Source organism: Hyperoodon ampullatus (genome assembly GCF_949752795.1).
Source record: "Hyperoodon ampullatus genome assembly, chromosome: 10".
NCBI classification, from domain to species: Eukaryota; Metazoa; Chordata; class Mammalia; order Artiodactyla; family Ziphiidae; genus Hyperoodon; species Hyperoodon ampullatus.
The window spans coordinates 39,308,167-39,328,156 of record NC_136923.1 but is presented as its reverse complement, the minus strand read 5'-3'; the positions used below and the strand labels follow the sequence as shown (position 1 = coordinate 39,328,156).

The following is a 19,990-nucleotide window of genomic DNA, read 5'->3' as shown; positions in this document are numbered from 1 at the left end:
GAATATTTTGCTGAGGGAAGCATGAAGGAAATCAGTATTTACTAATGAACAAGGTTACACCCCAGGGGAGAGATCACAGGGGCTGGCAGATGGAAAAATGGACAGACTGATGGACCCCAGTACTGATAAGACAAAACTCTCATTAGCAGAATCTGGGCACCTGCACCCAGCGCCCAATGTCCCTATAAGCAAACAAGCTTAAAGTTCTCCCTCACGAGCCTGGAGCTCCTCACAGTGGGCTGCTGCCTTGAGCTTGGCCTGGGGAGAGGTGAGACCCTGAGCGGACCACAGCCTTTGAGCCCTGGAAGGAGCAGCCCATCCAAGGCAGCACAGCTGCCCAAGCTAGAGGAAGAGGACTCCTAGCCACAGCACAAGGACTGCAAATACTAGCTGGGTCAGAGCCATCAGAGGCCCTGAGGCCTGCTGGAACACTGACTCACCTCAGCAAACAGAGCAGGGCCCCCTCCAGTGGGGCAAGAGGGGATGGCCTCCTTAGGCAAGGGATCTTGGTGAGAAACGCTGGCTGGGCTGTGCAGGCAGGAGGAGGAGCAGGTTCAAGTGCCAAATAGTGCCTGGGGATCCCAGGGCCTGCCCTCTGCCATTGCTGGCTTCAGCACAGCTTCATGAATCTAGCCTCATGCCAAGGTCAGAACCGAGAAGGGTCCAGCTGTGTGCAGTTGGCCCTGTGGTGCCCTGGGGACATCTGTTACAGACCTGGGTGATACCCACAACACAAGCTACAAAGTCCCCCAAGAGATGGGCACCCAACCCTCTACTACTGAGGAACAAGGAATGAGTGAGCATGGAGGGGCCCTGAGCCAACCCAGGGCTTCACCCCACAACTAGCAGGACCCTGCAGCCACAGACCCCAAAGACCTAGGCAAAAGAAACCGATGTCCAAGGGCAACATGTCCCTGCTGCCAAGCCCACCAGGGGCATCTCTTCCTTCCTAAGACAGCCTGGACACAGCAGTCAGAACCATAGAGCTAGGAAGCCTGGCTGAGAGGATGTGCTCTGCCCTCCTTCACTTTATATATATGGATTCCAGGCTACAGCTAAAAACATTTCTTTTAGTTTACACCAAAGAGAAATATAACCCTTTTAAAAGAAAGTCTGTGTGTCCTCATGGCGAGTTCAGAGCAATGGTCCCTGCCTGAGGGTGGAGAGGAAAAGGTTCTGGAAGCCCAGAGCTGGGCCTACTGGTTCTCGTCCCGCATCTGTTCCATGATGCTGATGAGGTTCTCCAGGCCAAACACATAGCCTCGGTCAGGCCCATCATGCACAGTGGGGTCATCTCGGAAGCCCTTGAATGTGCTGTGTGCAAAGTCGATCATGCGGACATCCACCTTGGGTGGAGAGAAGGGGCCCACCTCGGGGCTGGTGCTGCTGGGGCTGGTGCTAGGGCCACAGGATGGTGCCACCTCAGGGAGCCCTGTGTCCAGGTGCTTGATACGCATTTCGGACCGGCGATCCAGGTAGGACTCAGACCGGCACTCCTTGCCATCATAGATGACAAGCAGGGAACTGGAGTAGAAGCGGTAGGAGGCCTGCCGCTCCAGTACAGCTTTCAGGCCTCGCAGTTTGCTCAGGATGGGCTCAAAAAGGTCACGCCGCAGGTCCAGGCCATTGTGCAGGTACTGATAGAGGGCATTGCGGAAGCCTTCGATGGAGAGCCCACGGCCATAGTACTTGTTCCTGCAGAGGTAATGCCCTGTGTCCAGCTGGTACACCTGAAACCCCAGGAGACAGACAGGTGAGTACCAGGGAGGTCTGATGACCTCACGGTGCCCTGGGCAGGCACTATCTGGAAAGTACTTCTGACCATCCTGAGCTTTTCTGCTCAACCCTACACAACTGGAGTAGGCAGGCCAAGTTCACCCTAAGTTTTCCTGTGGTAAAGCCAGCAATGTGCAGAGACCAGGCCTACAGGTTTTCTGGCACTACCTTTGGAGCCCTCCTCCACGTTGCCCCAGGAGACCAGCTGGACTCAAACTAGGAATTATCTTGCTGACAGACAAGAGTCTTACTTGCCCCAATATCAAGGCAACAGGCTCTCACAGTGGTTCTGCACTGGAGCCCAGACCAAGGTCCCCAGGTAAGGACAAGAGGGCTCAGAGAACATGTCTACAAAAACGCACTCAGCACCCTGTAGGGGACTCACCCTCTCGGAGGAGATTCTGGACCACTGTGGGCCAGGAGGACACCTGGCTCGGATAGCGGGCAGACACACACACAACCCAAAACATGCAAGCAGGAGCACCTAGGCTCTCACCAAGGATGACTCACCTGCATGCCACAGACTCTGACACCCAGCGTAGCCGACGTACTTTGCTCGCACTTCTGCATCTGCCGGGCTGCCTTCTCAGCTGATGCATCATCACCATGCTGCCGGGTGCCCATCTTCAGGTCCAGCACACAGGGGTACTTGAAGTGGTGCACCACGTTCTCAAGCAGGAGGAACTCTGGGCCACAGTCAAGGGGAATAACCACCAAACTCACCATCAGCCCCAGCCAGAAAAGCACAATCCAGTTTTTCTATCAAAGGAGGTATTCCCTTCTAATGTAATCTGTATTCACCTCACGAACTCTCAAATGTGGATTTCAAACCACTGGCTTATTATTTCTTTAAAAAATTTTTTTGTTGTGGTAAAATACATGTAACACTTATCATTTTAACCATTTTTAAGTATACAGTTCAGTAGCGTTAAGTACATTCATATTATTGTGCAACCATCACCACCATCCAATCTCCAAAACTTTTTCATCTTCCCAAATAGAAATTAGAAACTGTACCCATTGAACAGTAACTCCCATTCCCCCCTCCCCTGCCCCCATAACCACTATCTACTTTCTGTCTCTATGAATTTGCCTGTTCTAGGTACTTCATATAAGTGGCATCATGTAATATTTGTCCTTTTGTATCTGGCTCTTTCGCTTAGCAAATTGTTTTCAAGGTTCATCCATATTGTAGCATGTGACAAAATTTCATTCCTTTTTATAGCTGACTAATTTTTCATTGTATGTATATACCACATTTGTTGATATCATCATTTTAATTTTATTCTTTAGATCTGTCTTGCAGGCATACATAAATAAACCAAAGAAGATTTGGCAGTTTCACATACATCTCTGGCACCATCAGTAAACCAAGGCCCTGCTCAATCCAGTGTCTCATTCAGGCCTAAGTAGTAAGGAACTTCCTTTGTAGCACTACTACAAAAATGATAAATCAGATTTAACATTCCCAAACAGGAATCTTTAGAAAAATCTGGATTTAAATTTCTATCTTGCCATTTTCTGACTAAACTTCAAACCAGTGGACCATATATTTACACTTATCCCTTAGTACTTCTAGGACCTTCTGCTTAAAATGGCTCTGTGGTCCTGGCCTCCTGGCATTTATATCCATGTCCTCATCTACATCTCCTGTCTGCAACAATCTTAAAGGTACAGACCTGTCATGTCTGCCAAAAGTCATCAGGGCTCACAGCCTAGCCCTCAATTCCATATTTGGGACTATGCAGCAATCACATGGTCCTGGAGGATAAGACCCTCAGCATCACTCTGATGATGAGTATTTTTAATATCCCCTAATTCTTTAAGGAATAACATAAAAAAAATCATTAAATATGGCTTTTCACTAGTCTCATCACCTGCTATAAGCTATAAACAAGTGACAGTAAAACTCGAAGAAGGTTGCAGAAATATCTCACAATGCCTGAGAGCACTGGATCCTGCTTCGGCCACTCACTGGCTCTGAGCACAACACTTAACCACCCTGTGCTTCCATTTACTCGTCTGTAAACGGAAATCATAACAGTTCCTCCCTCAAAAGACTTAGGAAAATTGAGTAAGTACATATGAAGCGCTCAGCATACTTCCCCTCAGTTTCTCAGTAAGATTTATTTATTGTCTACTGCTTCAAAACACTAAATGAGGCTTCCCTGGTGGCGCAGTGGTTGAGAGTCTGCCTGCCGATGCAGGGGACACGGGTTTGTGCCCCGGTCCGGGAAGATCCCACATGCTGCGGAGCAGCTGGGCCCGTGAGCCATGGCCGCTGGGCCTGCGCGTCTGGAGCCTGTGCTCTGCAATGGGAGAGGCCACAACAGTGAGAGGCCTGCGTAACGCAAAAAAAAAAAAAAAAAACCACTAAATGATTTTAAGAATTCCCATTTCATAATACTTTTTTACCTTTGGTATCTTAAAAAACTGTTTTATATTGCACAGGTATAGTGTTTATCTTTAGAAAAAACATACTAAAGTCAAACATATTACTTTTTAATTATTATCTTTTGGGAGGGGAGAAATACACACGTGTACACGTGTACATATGCACACGCGCACACACACCCCTCCCCCCCAATTCTAGACATGCACTAATATGGTAGCCACTATCTATGCCTGGTGATTTAAATTTATATTTTAATTAATTAAATAAATTAAAAATTCAGTAACTCAGTCACAGCAGCCACATTTCAGTTACAGTGTGGCTAGTGGCTACCACAAATTTCAGCACAGATTCAGAATACTTCCATTGTCACAGACAGTTCTATTGGACAGCACTCTTCTAGACTACCAAGTTTAAGTTTCAGTCTTACCAGCCCCAAAACGCAGGAAAAAAACAACATGTTGATGAAAATAAGGACAAAGAGGAAGAAGAGCCTATGGAAAAGGGAGATGAGAACAAAAGATGAGCCCCTGAACAGAGAGGGCGCTGGCCATGGTACTGGTAGGTGCCTTGACACAGGACTCATGGTCCCAGTAGCAGGCACTGCTGGAGAAGCAGTAACAAGGATACTGTAGAGCTTTCGGTCCTTGGACTCGGAGCGCATGCGGCTCAGCTGCTGTTTGTGACAGCGCAGGCTCCAAGGGTTGTGGCTGATCTTCTCGGAACTCAGACCGCTGTTGCCATCCAGCATCTGGAAAGGGACGTCCGAGTGGCTGTGTAGCTCCACCTTCGGAGTCTTTGCCTCCTGGGGGCTAAGAAGGAAGAACATACCCATTGCTAAGGGGCTCAGACAAGTCACCCTCTGGGGTCTCACTACACAGGGTGGGGAAGGCCTGGATCAAGTCTAATGTGCCACGCATAGACCTTCCTGAGGGGTGACACGGGGCCCAGATGCATGAGCCCATTAAAGTGAGTAAATGGCATAAATACTAAGGAGCTAGGGTGTGCAGCCTGTGCTGCTAAACTGATCTGATCTGATGTCAGAGACAAACTATGTGCTGCCACATCTAAGAAAAGTCCCAATTCCAACTTCTAGGTCAAGTCACAGAGCATCCTATTCACTGAATTTTTTTTTTTTTTTTTTTGGCCATGCCGCACAGCTTGCAGGATCTTAGTTCCTGGATGAGGGATCAAACCCAGGCCCTCGGCTGTGAAAGCGCCGAGTCCTAACCACTGGACTGCCAGGGAATTCCCTCACTGAAACTTATTTTTGAGTTATATTAAATATATATAAAGTAATTTAATCATACAATTTTAATTTCACTTTGGTTCAAAACGCTCATTTTTTATTTACATTAGTTTTATTTTTTTTACAATTCAGTTTTTTGGGTTTTTTTTTTTTAAGTATATTCATGAGGGTATAAAACATCACCACTATCTAATTTTTAGGAATTTTCATCACCCCAAAAACAGACCTTGTCACCATTAGCAGTCACTTCCCATCTATCCCTCCCCCTCAGTTCCTGGCACCCAATGACTTTGCCTTCTGTCTCTTGGACAGAAACGATGGATTTGCCTATTCTGAACATCTTATATAAATGGAACCATATAATATGTGGTTTTCTGTGACTGGTTTCTTTCATTTAACATAAATGTTTTCAAGGTTCATGTTGTATCACGTGTCAGTACTCCATCCCTTTTTATTGCTGAGTAATATTCTATTTTATAGATATACCACATTTAATTTATCCATTCACCAACTGATGGACACTCAGGTTGTTTCCAGTTTTTGGCTATTAGGAATAATGCTGCTATAAACATTTGTGTACAAGTTTTATGTGTGAATATATTTCTTCAATTCTCTTGGGCATATACCTAGGAGTGCAGTTGCCAGGTTTAACTTTTTGAAAAACTGCCTAATTGTTTTCCAGAATGGCTGCACTATTTTACATTCCCATCAGCAGTGTAGGAGGGTTCCAATTTCTCCATATCCTCATCAAAACTTTTATTGTCTATCCTTTTGATTATGGCCACCCTTGTTGGGGTTCACATTTTTTTGCATGATATATCAAGAAAAATAATTCTTTGTACACTATTTTCCTAATCTACAAGAAAAATCAATTTCCAATGCAATAAACTGAACTTCAGATTCAGGGAAAGGATTAATAGCTGATATCAGTGTCTCAGAGAGATCTGACACCCAAACCCTTAAGGAACACTAGTCTGGATGCCACTCATTGCCTTTGGGCTCTGACATCCTGCAGGTGAGAAAGGAGCTGGAACCTCATCGTGGACCAATGCATTTCCACCTCTGTCTTGGGGGTGCGAGACATAACACAGCTGGAAAAAACAGGGTGTCCTTGTTTCCAAAAAGCTGAGGGAACTTCATTCTCTCTTGACTAGCTACAGCCATACTCAGAAGGAGACATCACTGGGGTGATGTGACATACAGGCGGCAGCCTGCACCTATGTGGGTGGCCTAAGAACATCAGCCACCTTCCCCCAACCTTGAGCCTTACTTCCCCATGATGTATCAGGACTCTAGAGATATTCTGAGTATATCAGGACCAGACATGAACCACCGGTCCTGCTTACCATCCCCTTACCTCTCTGAGGTTTCAAGGGACAGGCTGGCTTTCTCCTCCCTGTGGTCACTGCCACTGCCTGACCGGTGCAGGCTCCGGCGAGAGTGCTTACGCCGAGGTTGCTCCCGCTCTGGTGTGTCATCCTGCTCCACGGTCTCACTTTCCACATAAGGGTAGGCCACCAAGTTGATGTAACCATCACTGTCCCCCTCAAAGCAGACTGATACCACTCCTGTTGGAGAAAAAAAGGCAGCCAGTCAACAAATGTCTACAGAGATTGGGTCCCTTCAGTTCAGACTGCTGGCACTTGCTGTCCCTCAGCCCACTGACATCACCTGCCCTGAATCAACTGTAGGAACAATGAGTAGCAGACATCTTTCCAAAACATAGCTAACCACTAATCCCCCATTCTAAGTCCACTATTTACCTTTGATTTTGGATAAATCTATATATATTTCCCATTCTCTTGTCTAACCCTCTCACTTTCTTTTTTTCCTTTTTAATAAATTTATTTATTTATTTATTTTTGGCTGCGTTGGGTCCTCGTTGCTGCGCACGGGCTTTCTCTAGTTGTGGCAAGCGGGGGCTACTCTTCATTGGGGTGCGTGAGGGTTCTCATCACTGTGGCTTCTCTTGTTGAGAAGCACGGGCTCTAGGTGCTTGGGCTCAGTAGTTGTACATGTGGGCTCAGTAGTCGTGGCTCACGGGCTCTAGAGCACGGGCTCAGTAGTTGTGGCGCACGGGCTAAGTTGCTCTGCGGCATGCGGGATCTTCCCGGACCAGGGCTCGAACCCGTGCCCCCTGCATTGGCAGGCGGATTCGTAACCACTGAGCCACCAGGGAAGCCCACCCTCTCACTTTCAACTATTGCCTTCTGTACCATTCAAAAGAACTGTATTTTCTAGGTGACATCTACACTTGACATAATTTAACCCTCTACTTATTTAACTGCTTTATGATGCTGTCATTTCCTATGTCCTCCTCTAGATCTGGTTTCCTTCTGCCTGACAATGTCACATAGAGAGACATCAAGACTTCTCAAAGACAGTCCCCAAAATATGTCTTCTGCCGACACTAAACATCAGGCTATTCTAAGCTCAACAGGCAGAACTTCTGCCTCACCAAACCACCAGCATTCCTAAGTTGAAACACCTATTTTCCGTGCTGTACTCATGCAAAACAGTTTGTTGTGTCCATTTTTATCAAACAGGTTTTCATAATTTCTTCTGGATCATTACCAAACTAGTTGAAACAAAATACCTAGAAATCAAGGAGTTTTTTGTTATTTGTTCTTAAAAAGGTCTAGGCTGCCCTTCATCTAACTTCCATATCCAACCCTCTGTCAGCTACACTCCTCGTTTTACACTCTTGGTGGGCAGTATCAGCATTATGTGAGAATCAGTGAGAAGCATTTAGGAATATGTCAGTATGCCAGACCAAGAATATCCTTCTCTTTGGCCCATTTCCTTCTCTAGGAGGGCACTGCCCCAATCCTTGGTCTCTTTTAGGAAAAAAAATCCTTAAGACATTAAGGTGAAATAGATTCTTTTTTCTTACCTTCTCATTACATTGCTTAAATGTACACCTCACTTTAGTGAGCTTCACAACTGTGTCCTGGCTTCCTTACATAGATGACTGCCTCTCCTACAGGTTTTTGCCTTTGTAACTTCCTCTCTTTGTCTTTTCCAGAGCTTCAGTTATGTTCAAGTTTGAATGCCCTCTGGTCTACAATATTCTTTGTTTCCTGGGCTCCCCCTCGTACTCTCATCTAGAGTGTCCGCCAGGCCTGCCACACAGCTCCCATGCTGGGCCCCTCCTTGCTGCAGGTAACCAGAGTGAGAATTGTTCCTTCTATGTCCTCTCCTTTTCCCCTCTTTCTTGGTTTCCTCCTTATTTGAGTGGAATACATCTTCAAGTAACTTCCTAAGAAAGAGTGTTCAGGAGGTCAATTTTCTGAGTCCTTTGTAGGACTTTATTCTACTCCAACACTTGACTAATAGTTTGGCTGAAGACAGAATTCTACGTTGTCTGAAAATAAAGACAGTTTTACTTCTTCCTTTCCAATCTGGATGTCTTTTATTATTTCATTTTCTTGCCTAACTGCACTGGCCAGAACCTCCAAGTTATATGTCAACTAGAAATGGAGAGCATGGACATTCTTGTCTCGTTCCTGATCTTAGGGGTTAAAGCAATTGTCTCATCACTGAGTAGGAAGCTAGCTGTAGGTTTTCATAGATGCCTTCTATCAGGTTTGAGAAACTTTCTTTCCATACCCACTTTGCTAAGAGTTTTGTTACTCTTGTTGTTTTATCAAGAATGGATGTTGATACAGATGGCCAACAGGTACATGAAAAGATGCTCAACATGGCTAATTATTAGAGAAATGCAAATCAAAACTACAACAAGGTACCACCTCACACCAGTCAGAATGGCCATCATTAAAAAATGTACAAATAACAAATGCTGGACAGGGTGTGGAGAAAAGGGAACCCTCCTACATTGTTGCTGGTAATGTAAATTGGTGCAGCCACTATGGAGAACAGTATGGAGGTTCTTCAAAAAACTAGAGTTGCCAGATGATTCAGCAATCCCACTCCTGGGCATATATCTGGACAAAACTGTAATTCAAAAAGATGCATGCACCCCTATGTTCACAGCAGCACTATTCACAATAGCCAAGACATGGAAACAACCTAAATGTCCATCAACGGTTGAATGGATAAAGATGTGGTACATATAGACAACGGACTATTACTCAGCCATAAAAAAGAATGAAATAATGCCATTTGCAGTAATACTGATGGACCTAGAGACTGTCATACTAAGTAATGTAAGTCAGAAAGACAAATACCATATGATATCACTTACATGTGGAATCTAAAATATGACACGAACTTTCCTACAATACGAAACAGAAACAGACTCACACACATAGAGAACAGACTTGTGGGGGTGGGGGGGGAGGGATGGATTGGGAGTTCGGGATTAGCAGATGCAAACTATTATATATAGAATGATTAAATAACAAGGTCCTACTGTATAGCACAGGGAACTATATTCAATATCCTGTGATAAATCATAATGGAAAAGAATATGAAAAAGAATGTACATATATGTATAACTGAATCACTTTGCTGTACAGCAGAAATTAACATAGCATTGTAAATAAACTATACTTCAGTAAAATAAATTTAAAAAAAGAATGTATGTTGGATACTGTCAAGTACTTTTTCTGCATTTACTGAGATAATCATATGATTTTTCTTTTTTTAGTTTATTGATATGGTCAATTACATTAACTTTTGAATGTTAAACCTACCCTGCATTACTCCTATGGTAAACCCTACTTGGTCACGACATACTGTCCTTTTAATATATTCTTGGATTCAATTTGCTAAAATCTTGTTCAAATTTTTTAAATTTAGGTTCATCTAGGACATTAATTTTCTTGTAATGGCCTTATAGAATGAGTAGAGATGTATTCCTGCTTCAACTTTTTGGAAGAGTTTGTGTAGTATTTCTTAAATATTTGGTAGAATTCACCAGTGAAGTTGTGTGGGCCTGGAGTTTTCTTTGCTAGAATGCTTTAAATTCCAATTTCAATTTGTTTACTACATAGGGCTATTCAGATTATTCATTTCTTCTTGAGTGAGTTTTCATAGTTTGTGTGTTGCAATAAATTGTCTATTTCATCTAAGTTGTAGAATTTACTGGCATAAAGTTGTTCATAATATTTTTATTTTTTTAAATATTGGTAGAAACTGTAGTGATGACACATCTGTCTTTTTTTTAAGATTTCTTTTTTGATGTGGACCATTTTTAAAGTCTTTATTGAATTTGTTACAATATTGCTTCTACATGAAGCATGTGGGATCTTAGGTCCCCAACCAGGGATCGAACCCACATCCCCTGCATTGGAAGGTGAAGTCTTCATCACTGGACTGCCAGGGAAGTCCCACATCTGTCATTTCTGATATTGGAAATTTATGTCTTTTCTTTTTCCTAATCAGTCTGGCTAGAGATTTATCCTAGCCTTTGGTCTTCAGTTTTCATTGATTTTCTTGATTTTTGCTCATTTTCCTACTGAATTGTCTTTTTTCCTATTGACTTTGAATTGCATACACACACACACACACATTCTAGAAACAAATCCTCGGTCAGTTTTACGTGATGTAAATAGCTCTTAATTTTCTTTAGAAGTGTATTTTGATAAAACTTTTTAATTTTATATACTCAAATGTATCATTCCCTCCTCTAAAATTTCTTTTTGTCTTGCAGGGCCATCTAAAGCTATAATAGAAACCTTTAATTCTCTGCAGGCACATACCACTGAGCACCTTGACACAGAGCATCATAACTGATGAAGGGAGAAATGGTTATGCTATGGGTAGAACAGGAAGAAGAGCCTTCCAAGAGTGGGTAAGATCTGGTAATTAAATGAGCCATGCAACCTACCACTAGTTTAAAAAATATATCTTTTTTATCCTGATTTTTTTTTAACCTCATTACTCACACCTAGAAAGAATTCAGGTAGGAAAATGAAAATCAATGGTCCTTTACTTCATTTGATATAAGCCCTAATTTTCTTGGCATTTCTAAGATTGGCTTAAACACAGAGAATTACATTTGGGTAGAGGTTTTTGGGGGATTTTTAATACACTTTACTTTTTAAAATTGTGGTAAAAACATATTTAACATAAATTTGTCATTTTAACCATTTTTAAATGTAAAATTCAGTGGCATTAAGTACGTTCACAATGCTGTATAACCACTTTCGTTATCTATTTCCAGAACTTTGATATCACCTCAAACGAAATCTCTATACCCATTAAATAACTCCCCATTTCCCTCTCACCTGAACCCCTGGTACCCTCTAATCTACTTTCTGTCTCTACAAATTTGCCTACTGTAGATATTTCGTACAAGTGGAATCATGTAATGTTTGTTCTTTGGGGTCTGGCTTATTTCACTTAGCATAATGTTTTCAAGGTTCATCCAACCTTGTAGCATGTGTCAGAACTTCATTTGTTTTTATGGCTGAATACTACTCCAGTGTAAATATATGCCACATTTTGTTTATCCGTTCGTCTGTTCAACCCAATCAAACACTTGGGTTGTTTCCACCTTTTGGCTATTGTAAATAATGCTTCTGTGAGTATTACAAGTATCTGTTTGAGTCTCTATTTCCAATTCTTTTGAGTATATACCTAGGAGTGGAACTGCTGAATCATATGGTAGTTCTGTGTTTAACTTTTTGAGGAACTGTCAAACTGTTTTTCCATAGTGGCTGTACCATTTGACATTCCTACCAGCAATGTTCCTATTTCTCCATATCTTTGCCACTCTTTCTTTCTTCCTTCCTGTCTTCCTTCCTTTCTTTTCCTTCTTTCTTTTAATGTATTTTTATTTATTCAAATTAATTTTTATTGGAATATAGTTGCTTTACAATGTTGTGTTAGTTTTCTCTCTTTTTAATAGCCATCCACTGGTTGTGAGTAGTCTCTATTGTGGTTTAGATTTTCATTTCCCTAATGACTAATGATGCTGATTACCTTTGCATGTACTTATTGGCCAGTTGTGTATCTATTCTGGAAAAATGTTTATTCAATTCCTTTGACCATTTATGAATAGGGTTATTTCTTTTTTCTTTTTTTCTTTTTTTTGTGGTACGTGGGCCTCTCACTGTTGTGGCCTCTCCTGTTGTGGAGCACAGGCTCCAGACACGCAGGCTCAGCGGCCATGGCTCACGGGCTCAGCCGCTCCACGGCATGTGGGATCTTCCCGGACTGGGGCACGAACCCGTGTCCCCTGCATTGGCAGACAGACTCTCTACCACTGTGCCACCAGGGAAGCCCTAGGGTTATTTCTTAACTTTTTTTTTTTTAACATCTTTATTGGAGTATAATTGCTTTTGTTTCTTAACTCTTAACTGGCAAAAAGAGGTAGACTAGTTCTTAAAACTAGTTGTTGTTTTTTACCTCAGGGCTTTTGTTTATGAGTGGAAGCTTGGAATGTTCTTTCCATTGTCCTTTGCCCACAGCTGCTCCTCATCCTTCAGTCCTTTAAGTCTCCCCAGACACTCCTTCCCTGATCATTCTATATCAAGTGCTCTGCTTTGGAAGCTTTATTATTTTCAATTACAGAACCTGACTTATTTTATTCAAAGTACTTATCACAATCTATAACTGTTTTGTCTATAATTTGTTTATTCTTTATTTCTCACACTAGCGTGTAAGCTCTATAAAGGTATGGGCCTTTTTTGTCTTTTACGCTAATGAGCACAGGGCCTGGCATCTAGTAGATGCTCAGTAAGTACTGGTAACTGAAAAATGAATGAGGCAAAGTTTTGAATAACTATATAGAAGCCTAGAACCTCATATTTAGTACTATTAAGAAGTAACACTTGAGGGGCTTCCCTGGTAGTGCAGTGTTTGAGAGTCCGCCTGCCGATGCAGGGAACACGGGTTTGTGCCCCGGTCCGGGAAGATCCCACATGCTGCGGAGTGGCTGGGCCCGTGAGCCATGGCCGCTGAGCCTGCGCGTCTGGAGCCTGTGCTCCGCAACGGGAGAGGCCACAACAGTGAGAGGCCCGCATACCGCAAAAAAAGAAAAAAAAAAAAGAAGTAACACTTGGGATTTCCCTGGTGGAGCAGTGGTTAGGAGTCCAATGCAGGGGACATGGGTTTGATCCCTGGTCCGGGAAGATCCCACATGCCGCAGAGCAACTAAGCCCGTGCACCACAGCTGCTGAGCCTGAGCTCTAGAGTCCGCGAGCCACAACTACAGAGCCCATGTGCCACAATTACTGAAGCCTGCGTGCCTAGAGCTCATGCTCCGCAACAAGAGAGGCCACCACAATGAGAAACCTATGCACTGCAACGAAGAGTAGCCCCTGCTGGCTGCAACTAGAGAAGGCCCGCACGCAGCAACGAAGACCCAACAAACTGAAATGAAATGGAATGGAATGGAATGGAATGGAATGAAATGAAATGAAATGAAATAAAATATTTTTTTAAAATAGAAGTAACACTTGATAACTACCGCTGGTCATACTAAATAAATGAAAATCCCTCTTCAAACCTACTGCCATAATATAGAATATTACTGGCATTTTTCCTTAGCTGAGTTTTAAAAATACCTGTACTTCTGGCAATAAAGAAATAGATGTGTAATTGTGGGTTAGTATTAATACATGTATTTTCTAAACCTGTGTATTCAAAGGGGCTAAATGCAAAGATATTCCAGTAGCAATCAGAACATCTAGCACCAAGGTCTTGTTTTTTCTAAATACCATTCCTAAAAGGAAGAAGAGCTTGTTGCAGAAGTATTTGGTTCCTGAATCGGGACAGGAAAAATACAAGACAAGCCTGGAAGATCTTTCAGTAACTGTAAGTAAAGCAATAGTCAAAAATGATGGGGGGAGCTTCCCTGCTGGCGCAGTGGTTAAGAACCTGCCTGCCAATGCAGGGGACATGGGTTCGAGCCCTGGTCCGGGAAGATCCCACATGCTGCAGAGCAACTAAGCCCATGTGCTACAACTACTGAGCCTGTACTCTAGAGCCCACGAACCATAACTGCTGAGCCCACGTGCCACACTACTGAAGCCTGCGCACCTAGAGCCCATGCTCCACAACAAGAGAAGCCATCGCAATGAGAAGCCTGCACACCGCAATGAAGAGTAGCCCCCACTCGCCACAACTAGAGAAAGCCCATGCACAGCAATGAAGACTCAATGCAGCCAAAAATAAATAAATAAATTTATAAGTGGAAAAACAGCCAAAATTTGAATAAAATGTACGGATTAGTTAATAGTATTATACCAATGTTCCTTTCCTGGCTTTGGTAATTATAAATTATACTATGGTTATGTATTTTTTAATGATGCTTTTGCTTATTGATACTAGACAACCAGCCTAAGTAAAGACTCTGACTTTAGTATAAGTCCCTTTACTAATAATCGGCATGAAACAGCATCATACTTAAAATCTAAACCCTTTAAAATCAGGTACTGAAGTTCACTTAAGGAACTTAAGGGCAGTGTTAAAAAGGGCCAGGTTTTCACAGGCCCTCATCCACTTCTGCACATTGGCTGGCACCATCACACTGCAGCCTCCTGTCTGCTGGAGAACAGACCACAGCACAATTTCTGCCACAGTGAGTACATTCCCAAGAAGCCAGGAGCTCTTCCCAAAAGCTGAATTCATGGAGCAGAACACAGTGGCTTCCCTCTTCTAGCTGAAAAATAGCTCTATCTACCCAGCTATCTATAAGGGTTAAACTTACAGCATTATGCTTCTGGCCAAACAGAAAACAGAAAATGTGCATGTTCCCTTCTCCTTCAACGGGATACATCATTTGGATACCGAACTTCATCTGAGTCTTTAGCACATTCTTCCAAATTAAGAGTAAAACCCAGCACTTAAGAAGGTTTTCTGGCGTGCTCTTGACTGCTGAATGTGTGTGAACAGTAGAGAGGACTCTAGTGGTCACAGAGCAGCCAGTGCAACACAAGCATAGAGAGAGGAAGGGAGGGGAGGCTGGGTTTGTGGTGATCAAGATGTCTTTCAGTGCCCTGTAGTCTCTTCCAAACACTGAATTTAAGCCCAATGCATTGGTAGCTAAAGCAGTGGGTTCATCAACTTGGATTATGTTGCTAATATCCAAATCCACATCTGGCATCTGAATCATCTTGGAGAGACCATTGACTGCAGCTTTCAATTCATACAGATACTTTAGAATATCACCTTGGTGGAAAAAATAAAGTATCCTGGCGGAACTCAAGAGGTTGAAGACTCTTCCTGCATCTAGCACGGGGCTGATGGTCCTGCCATGCACACTGGGGAGCCAGTACGTGCATCTACACAGAGAGGTGAGCCATACAGTGACAGGGCTTTACTTGGTACATCGGCATCATGGGACCGTTAGAGGAGCTCTTATTATTTTTGCAACTTTTCTGTAATTTTAAATTTATTTCAAAATAAAAAGTAAATGACTTCCCTGGCAGTCTTGTGGTTAAGATTCCATGCTTCCACTGCAGGTGGCACGGGTTTGATCCCTGGTCAGGGAACCAAGATCCCACATGCCACGTGGTGCAGCCAAAAACAAAACAAAAAAAGGTAAAAACCCTATGGTATCAGTCTTTGAAATACATGAATTGGACCCATCATATCTTCCATTTTCTCTGAATAAACTGGACTTCATTTGACTTAAAAAGAAGAGATCAATTTTAGTTTAATTGTATTTTTGAGAAAGTGTATTTATTCTTCCCTAGTGAAAATGCAGCCTGAGGAAAAAAAAATCAGGTAGATACTAAGGATTTGCTATGGCTTTTAAAGACTTCTGGTTCCCCAGTCTGAGAGAAGGTTGGGGGAAAAACTGAACCAATATATGACTGACAATCCTTCCCTGGGTGGCACCTTGAAATTCTAACTTGTCCCAATTCTGGTGGTTGTGATTTAGAAAACATTTCTTTGGAGCCAGGGGCTCAACTCCATTTTAAGGGGTATTTTTACCCTGAGCATCAGAAGAACTCCATGAGTTAACAGGGCTTGTACTTCTCTTTCTGGTTTTGGCATATTTATAGCAGAATATTTGGCCATGGATGTGTTGAATGTGGATGAGTAGGTGGCTAAAGCAACATTTATAAAGCATTTATAACTGTTGTTTCTTAGCCACTTAGGGACAGCAGTGTGTGTGATTCTGGCTTCTCTCTCGTTTTGCAGCCTTAGAATATTTATTCCTCCAAATTCAATATTATTCTGATTCTGTTTTGAAAATAATAACAAACCATATAATTCAAAACTGCACAAAGGACTTGAACAGATATTTCTCCAGAGAAGATACACAAATGGCCAATGGCACATCAACATCATTCATTAATCATTAAGAAAATGCATATCAAAACAAAACAATGAGACACCACTTCACACCTACTAGGGTGGCTATAATTTTTTTTTTTTAATGGAAAATAAGGGTTTGTAAGGATGTGGAGAAATAGGAACACTGTTGGGAAGAATGTCAAATGGTACAGCCACTATGGAAAACAGTTTGATAGTTCCTCAAAAAAGTTAAACACAGAATTACCATATGATTCAGCAATTCCACTCCTATATACTCAAAAGAATTGGAAACAGAGACTCAGATAAATACTCACAGAAGCATTATTCACAATAGCCAAAAGGTGGAAACAACCCAAGTGTCCAACAACAGATGAACGGATAAGCAAAATGTGGCATATATTTACACTGGAATAGTATTCAGCCATAAAAACAAATGAAGTTCTGACACATGCTACAAGGTGGATGAACCTTGAAAACATTATCCTAAGTGAAATAAGCCAGACCAAAAGGAGAAACGTTATATGATTCCACTTGTATGAAATATCTACAATAAGCAAATCTGTAGAGACAGAAAGTAGATTAGAGGGTACCAGGGGTTCAGGTGAGAGGGAAATGGGGAGTTATTTAATGGGTATAGAGATTTTGAGATGATGTAAAAGTTCTGGAAATAGATAATAGTAATGGTATACAGCACTGTGAATGTATTTAATGCTGCTAAATTATACACTTAAAAATGGTAAATTTTGCTGTACAGCAGAAATGAACAAACATTGTAAATCAATTATACTTCAATTTAAAAAAAGACATGGTGCATCCACTTTAAAAAAAAAAAGTTAAATTTTATGTTATGTGGACTTTCCTGATGGTGCAGTGGCTAAGAATCCACCTGTCGGGGCTTCCCTGGTGGTGCAGTGATTGAGAGTCCGCCTGCCAATGCAGGGGACACGGGTTCGTGCCCCAGTCCGGGAAGATCCCACATGCCGCGGAGTGGCTGGGCCCGTGAGCCATGGCCGCTGAGCCTGCTTGTCCGGAGACTGTGCTCCACAACGGGAGAGGCCACAACAGTGAAAGGCCCGCGTACCGCAAAAAAAAAAAAAAAAAAAAAAAAGAATCCACCTGCCAGTGCAGGGGACACGGGTTCAAGCCCTGGTCCGGGACGATTCCACATGCTGCGGAACAACTAAGCCCGTGCGCCACACCTACTGAGCCTGCAATCTAGAGTCTGCGCACTACAACTACTGAAGCCTGTGCACCTACAGTCAGTGCTCTGCAACAAGAGAAGCCACCACAATGCGAAGCCTGCGCAACGCAACAAAGAGTAGCCCCCGCTCACTGCAACTAGAGGAAACCCGCGCACAGCAACGAAGACCCAATGCAGCCAAAAATAAATAAATAATTTAAAAAATGTTTATGTTATGTATATTTCACCACAATTAAAGATTTAAGGAAACAAAAGTCAATACCAATATGGATTGGTTTTTCTAAATCGAGGATCCCCCAAGTAAAGAGTGGTATAAACATGACTGAATTCATACTGCTTTGGAAAAGTTAAAAAACAGAACACAGGGGCTTCCCTGGTAGTGGTAGTGGTTTAGAATCCGCTTGGCCAACATGGGGGACACAGGTTCGAGCCCTGGTCCCGGAGGATCCCACATGCCACGGAGCAACTAAGCCCGTGCGCCACAACTACTGAGCCTGCGCTCTAGAACCCTTGAGCCACAACTACGGAGCCTGCGCTCTATAGCCCGTGAGCCACAACTACTGAAGCCCGCACGCCACAACTACTGAAGCCCATGCACCTAGAGCCCGTACTCAGCAACGAGAAGCCACCACAATGAGAAGCCCACGCACTGCAACGAAGAGTAGCCCCTGCTCGCCGCAACTAGAGAAAGCCTGCGCACAGCAACAAAGGCCCAATGCAACCAAAAATAAATAAATTAAAACAAACAAACAAACAAAAAAACCCAGAACACAGGGAATTCCCTGGCAGTCCAGTGGTTAGAACTCGGTGCTTTTACTTCAGTGGCCTGGGTTCAATTCCCCGTCAGGGAACTAAGATCCCGCAAGCCATGTGGCACAGCCAAAACAAAACAAAGAACAGAACACAAAAAACTTAACTTACACATGAGGGACAATCATAAAAATATATAAACATAGCGACAAAAATCAGATTTGAAAGTCAAGTACCTTAAATTCTGGTATATATTCACGGGGTTCTAGTCTATAAAGTTAATTTACATTTTAAAACAGATTATTTTTCCTTTAAAAGTTAGGACCCTCCAGGCCCCAGTCCTTCTGTAGATTTCTTGCCATCAATTCATCCCCCAGCACATACATACACAAGCTCCACAGAGCCTCCTCGACAGCTGTCTCATCGCCTTAGCCTGGAAAGCATCCAAATCTTCCTCCTCTGGGACCAGATAAGTGCTGCCCCTTCTCTCCTAGACCATTCCAGCAAACAGGGAAACCTCCTTGACAACAGCGTGCTCTTCACCAATGGGACTTAATGCTGTGAATTCTTCTCAGGTTTACCTATCAATGAATTCAATTTTCAAGATCTAAAGACCTTGCTGATGCTTTCAGCTTCAAATTTTGCTTAACAAAGTGACTCTGCTGCTTTGAGACAACAGAGACCTGCAATCACACCACATGGCCATCAGAACAAGGAAAACTGAGCTGAGGGCCTATAAGCTGCTGCCATCTCCAAACTGGCCAGTGACTGACCTTTGTACTCAGGGGTGAACTCCTTCATTTCGGGAGGGAGGGACTCGTAGAAGCGCTGCTCCCGGGAGATGAGGGGCTTGCACACAGTGTGGTCGTCGTAGCGCATCATGCTGCTGTGTCCGCCCACCTGGTGGATGAAGGGCTCTAGGAGGACTCCCCGGTCTCCGGCCCGACTTGCGTTCTTGCCATACTGCCCCACTTCCATGGTTTGACAAACACACATTGCGTTGGGGGCCAGTTGCACACTGAAAGCAGAGGATGCAGCACATGAGCCACGAAAGGAGAGCTAGGTAGAAGGTCCTGGCGAGCTGAAAGCCAACGGTCAGAGTCTGTTCAGTTTATTCTTCTCTCCTAACAGAGGGAAGAGAGGAAAAGAGGGAATCAAAACACCAGGCAAGCTACAGTTTCCCTGGAGTTCACAGAATATCCACTCCTGAGGAAAAACAGGGATTCTGTCTTGTTCCCTGCTATGTGTTCCCCAGTATGTACAACACTGCCTGATGCATGAGAGGTAGCTGAGTCAATTTCTGTTGAATGATGTAATTTTGGTCTCCTCCATCCATCTGTCTTTTTATGCACAGAAGCCCTTATTCTCTTCCTTTCCTAGTTCTCAGATCCCTTCTAAGTTCTCTGAAGGATTTGATTTTAGAGCTACAGTATGTTATAGCCATCAG

At 43.2% G+C, this 19,990-nt stretch overlaps 1 protein-coding gene and 1 pseudogene across 3 annotated transcripts; both read right to left on the bottom strand.

Annotated features, from left to right (window-relative positions):
* Window positions 1-987: 987 nt before the first annotated feature.
* On the bottom strand, window positions 988-19,539 carry IP6K1 (inositol hexakisphosphate kinase 1; the record flags this gene model as incomplete). 2 transcript variants are annotated; one of them, XM_079712304.1, is made up of 5 exons in its annotated part: window positions 988-1,730; window positions 2,287-2,462; window positions 4,799-5,061; window positions 6,775-6,985; window positions 19,317-19,539. In XM_079712304.1, 5 exons carry the CDS (start codon window positions 19,537-19,539, stop codon window positions 1,197-1,199), a joined length of 1,407 nt encoding a protein of 468 aa, XP_079568430.1. In that variant the 3' UTR covers window positions 988-1,196. The 2 variants fall into 2 exon arrangements, with proteins under 2 accessions (XP_079568430.1, XP_079568431.1); XM_079712305.1 differs by having other exon boundaries at window positions 4,799-4,980.
* On the bottom strand, window positions 14,769-15,498 carry LOC307058703 (aminoacyl tRNA synthase complex-interacting multifunctional protein 2-like; annotated as a pseudogene). Its single transcript has one exon. The product of its transcript is annotated as an aminoacyl tRNA synthase complex-interacting multifunctional protein 2-like (transcript).
* Window positions 19,540-19,990: the final 451 nt, after the last annotated feature.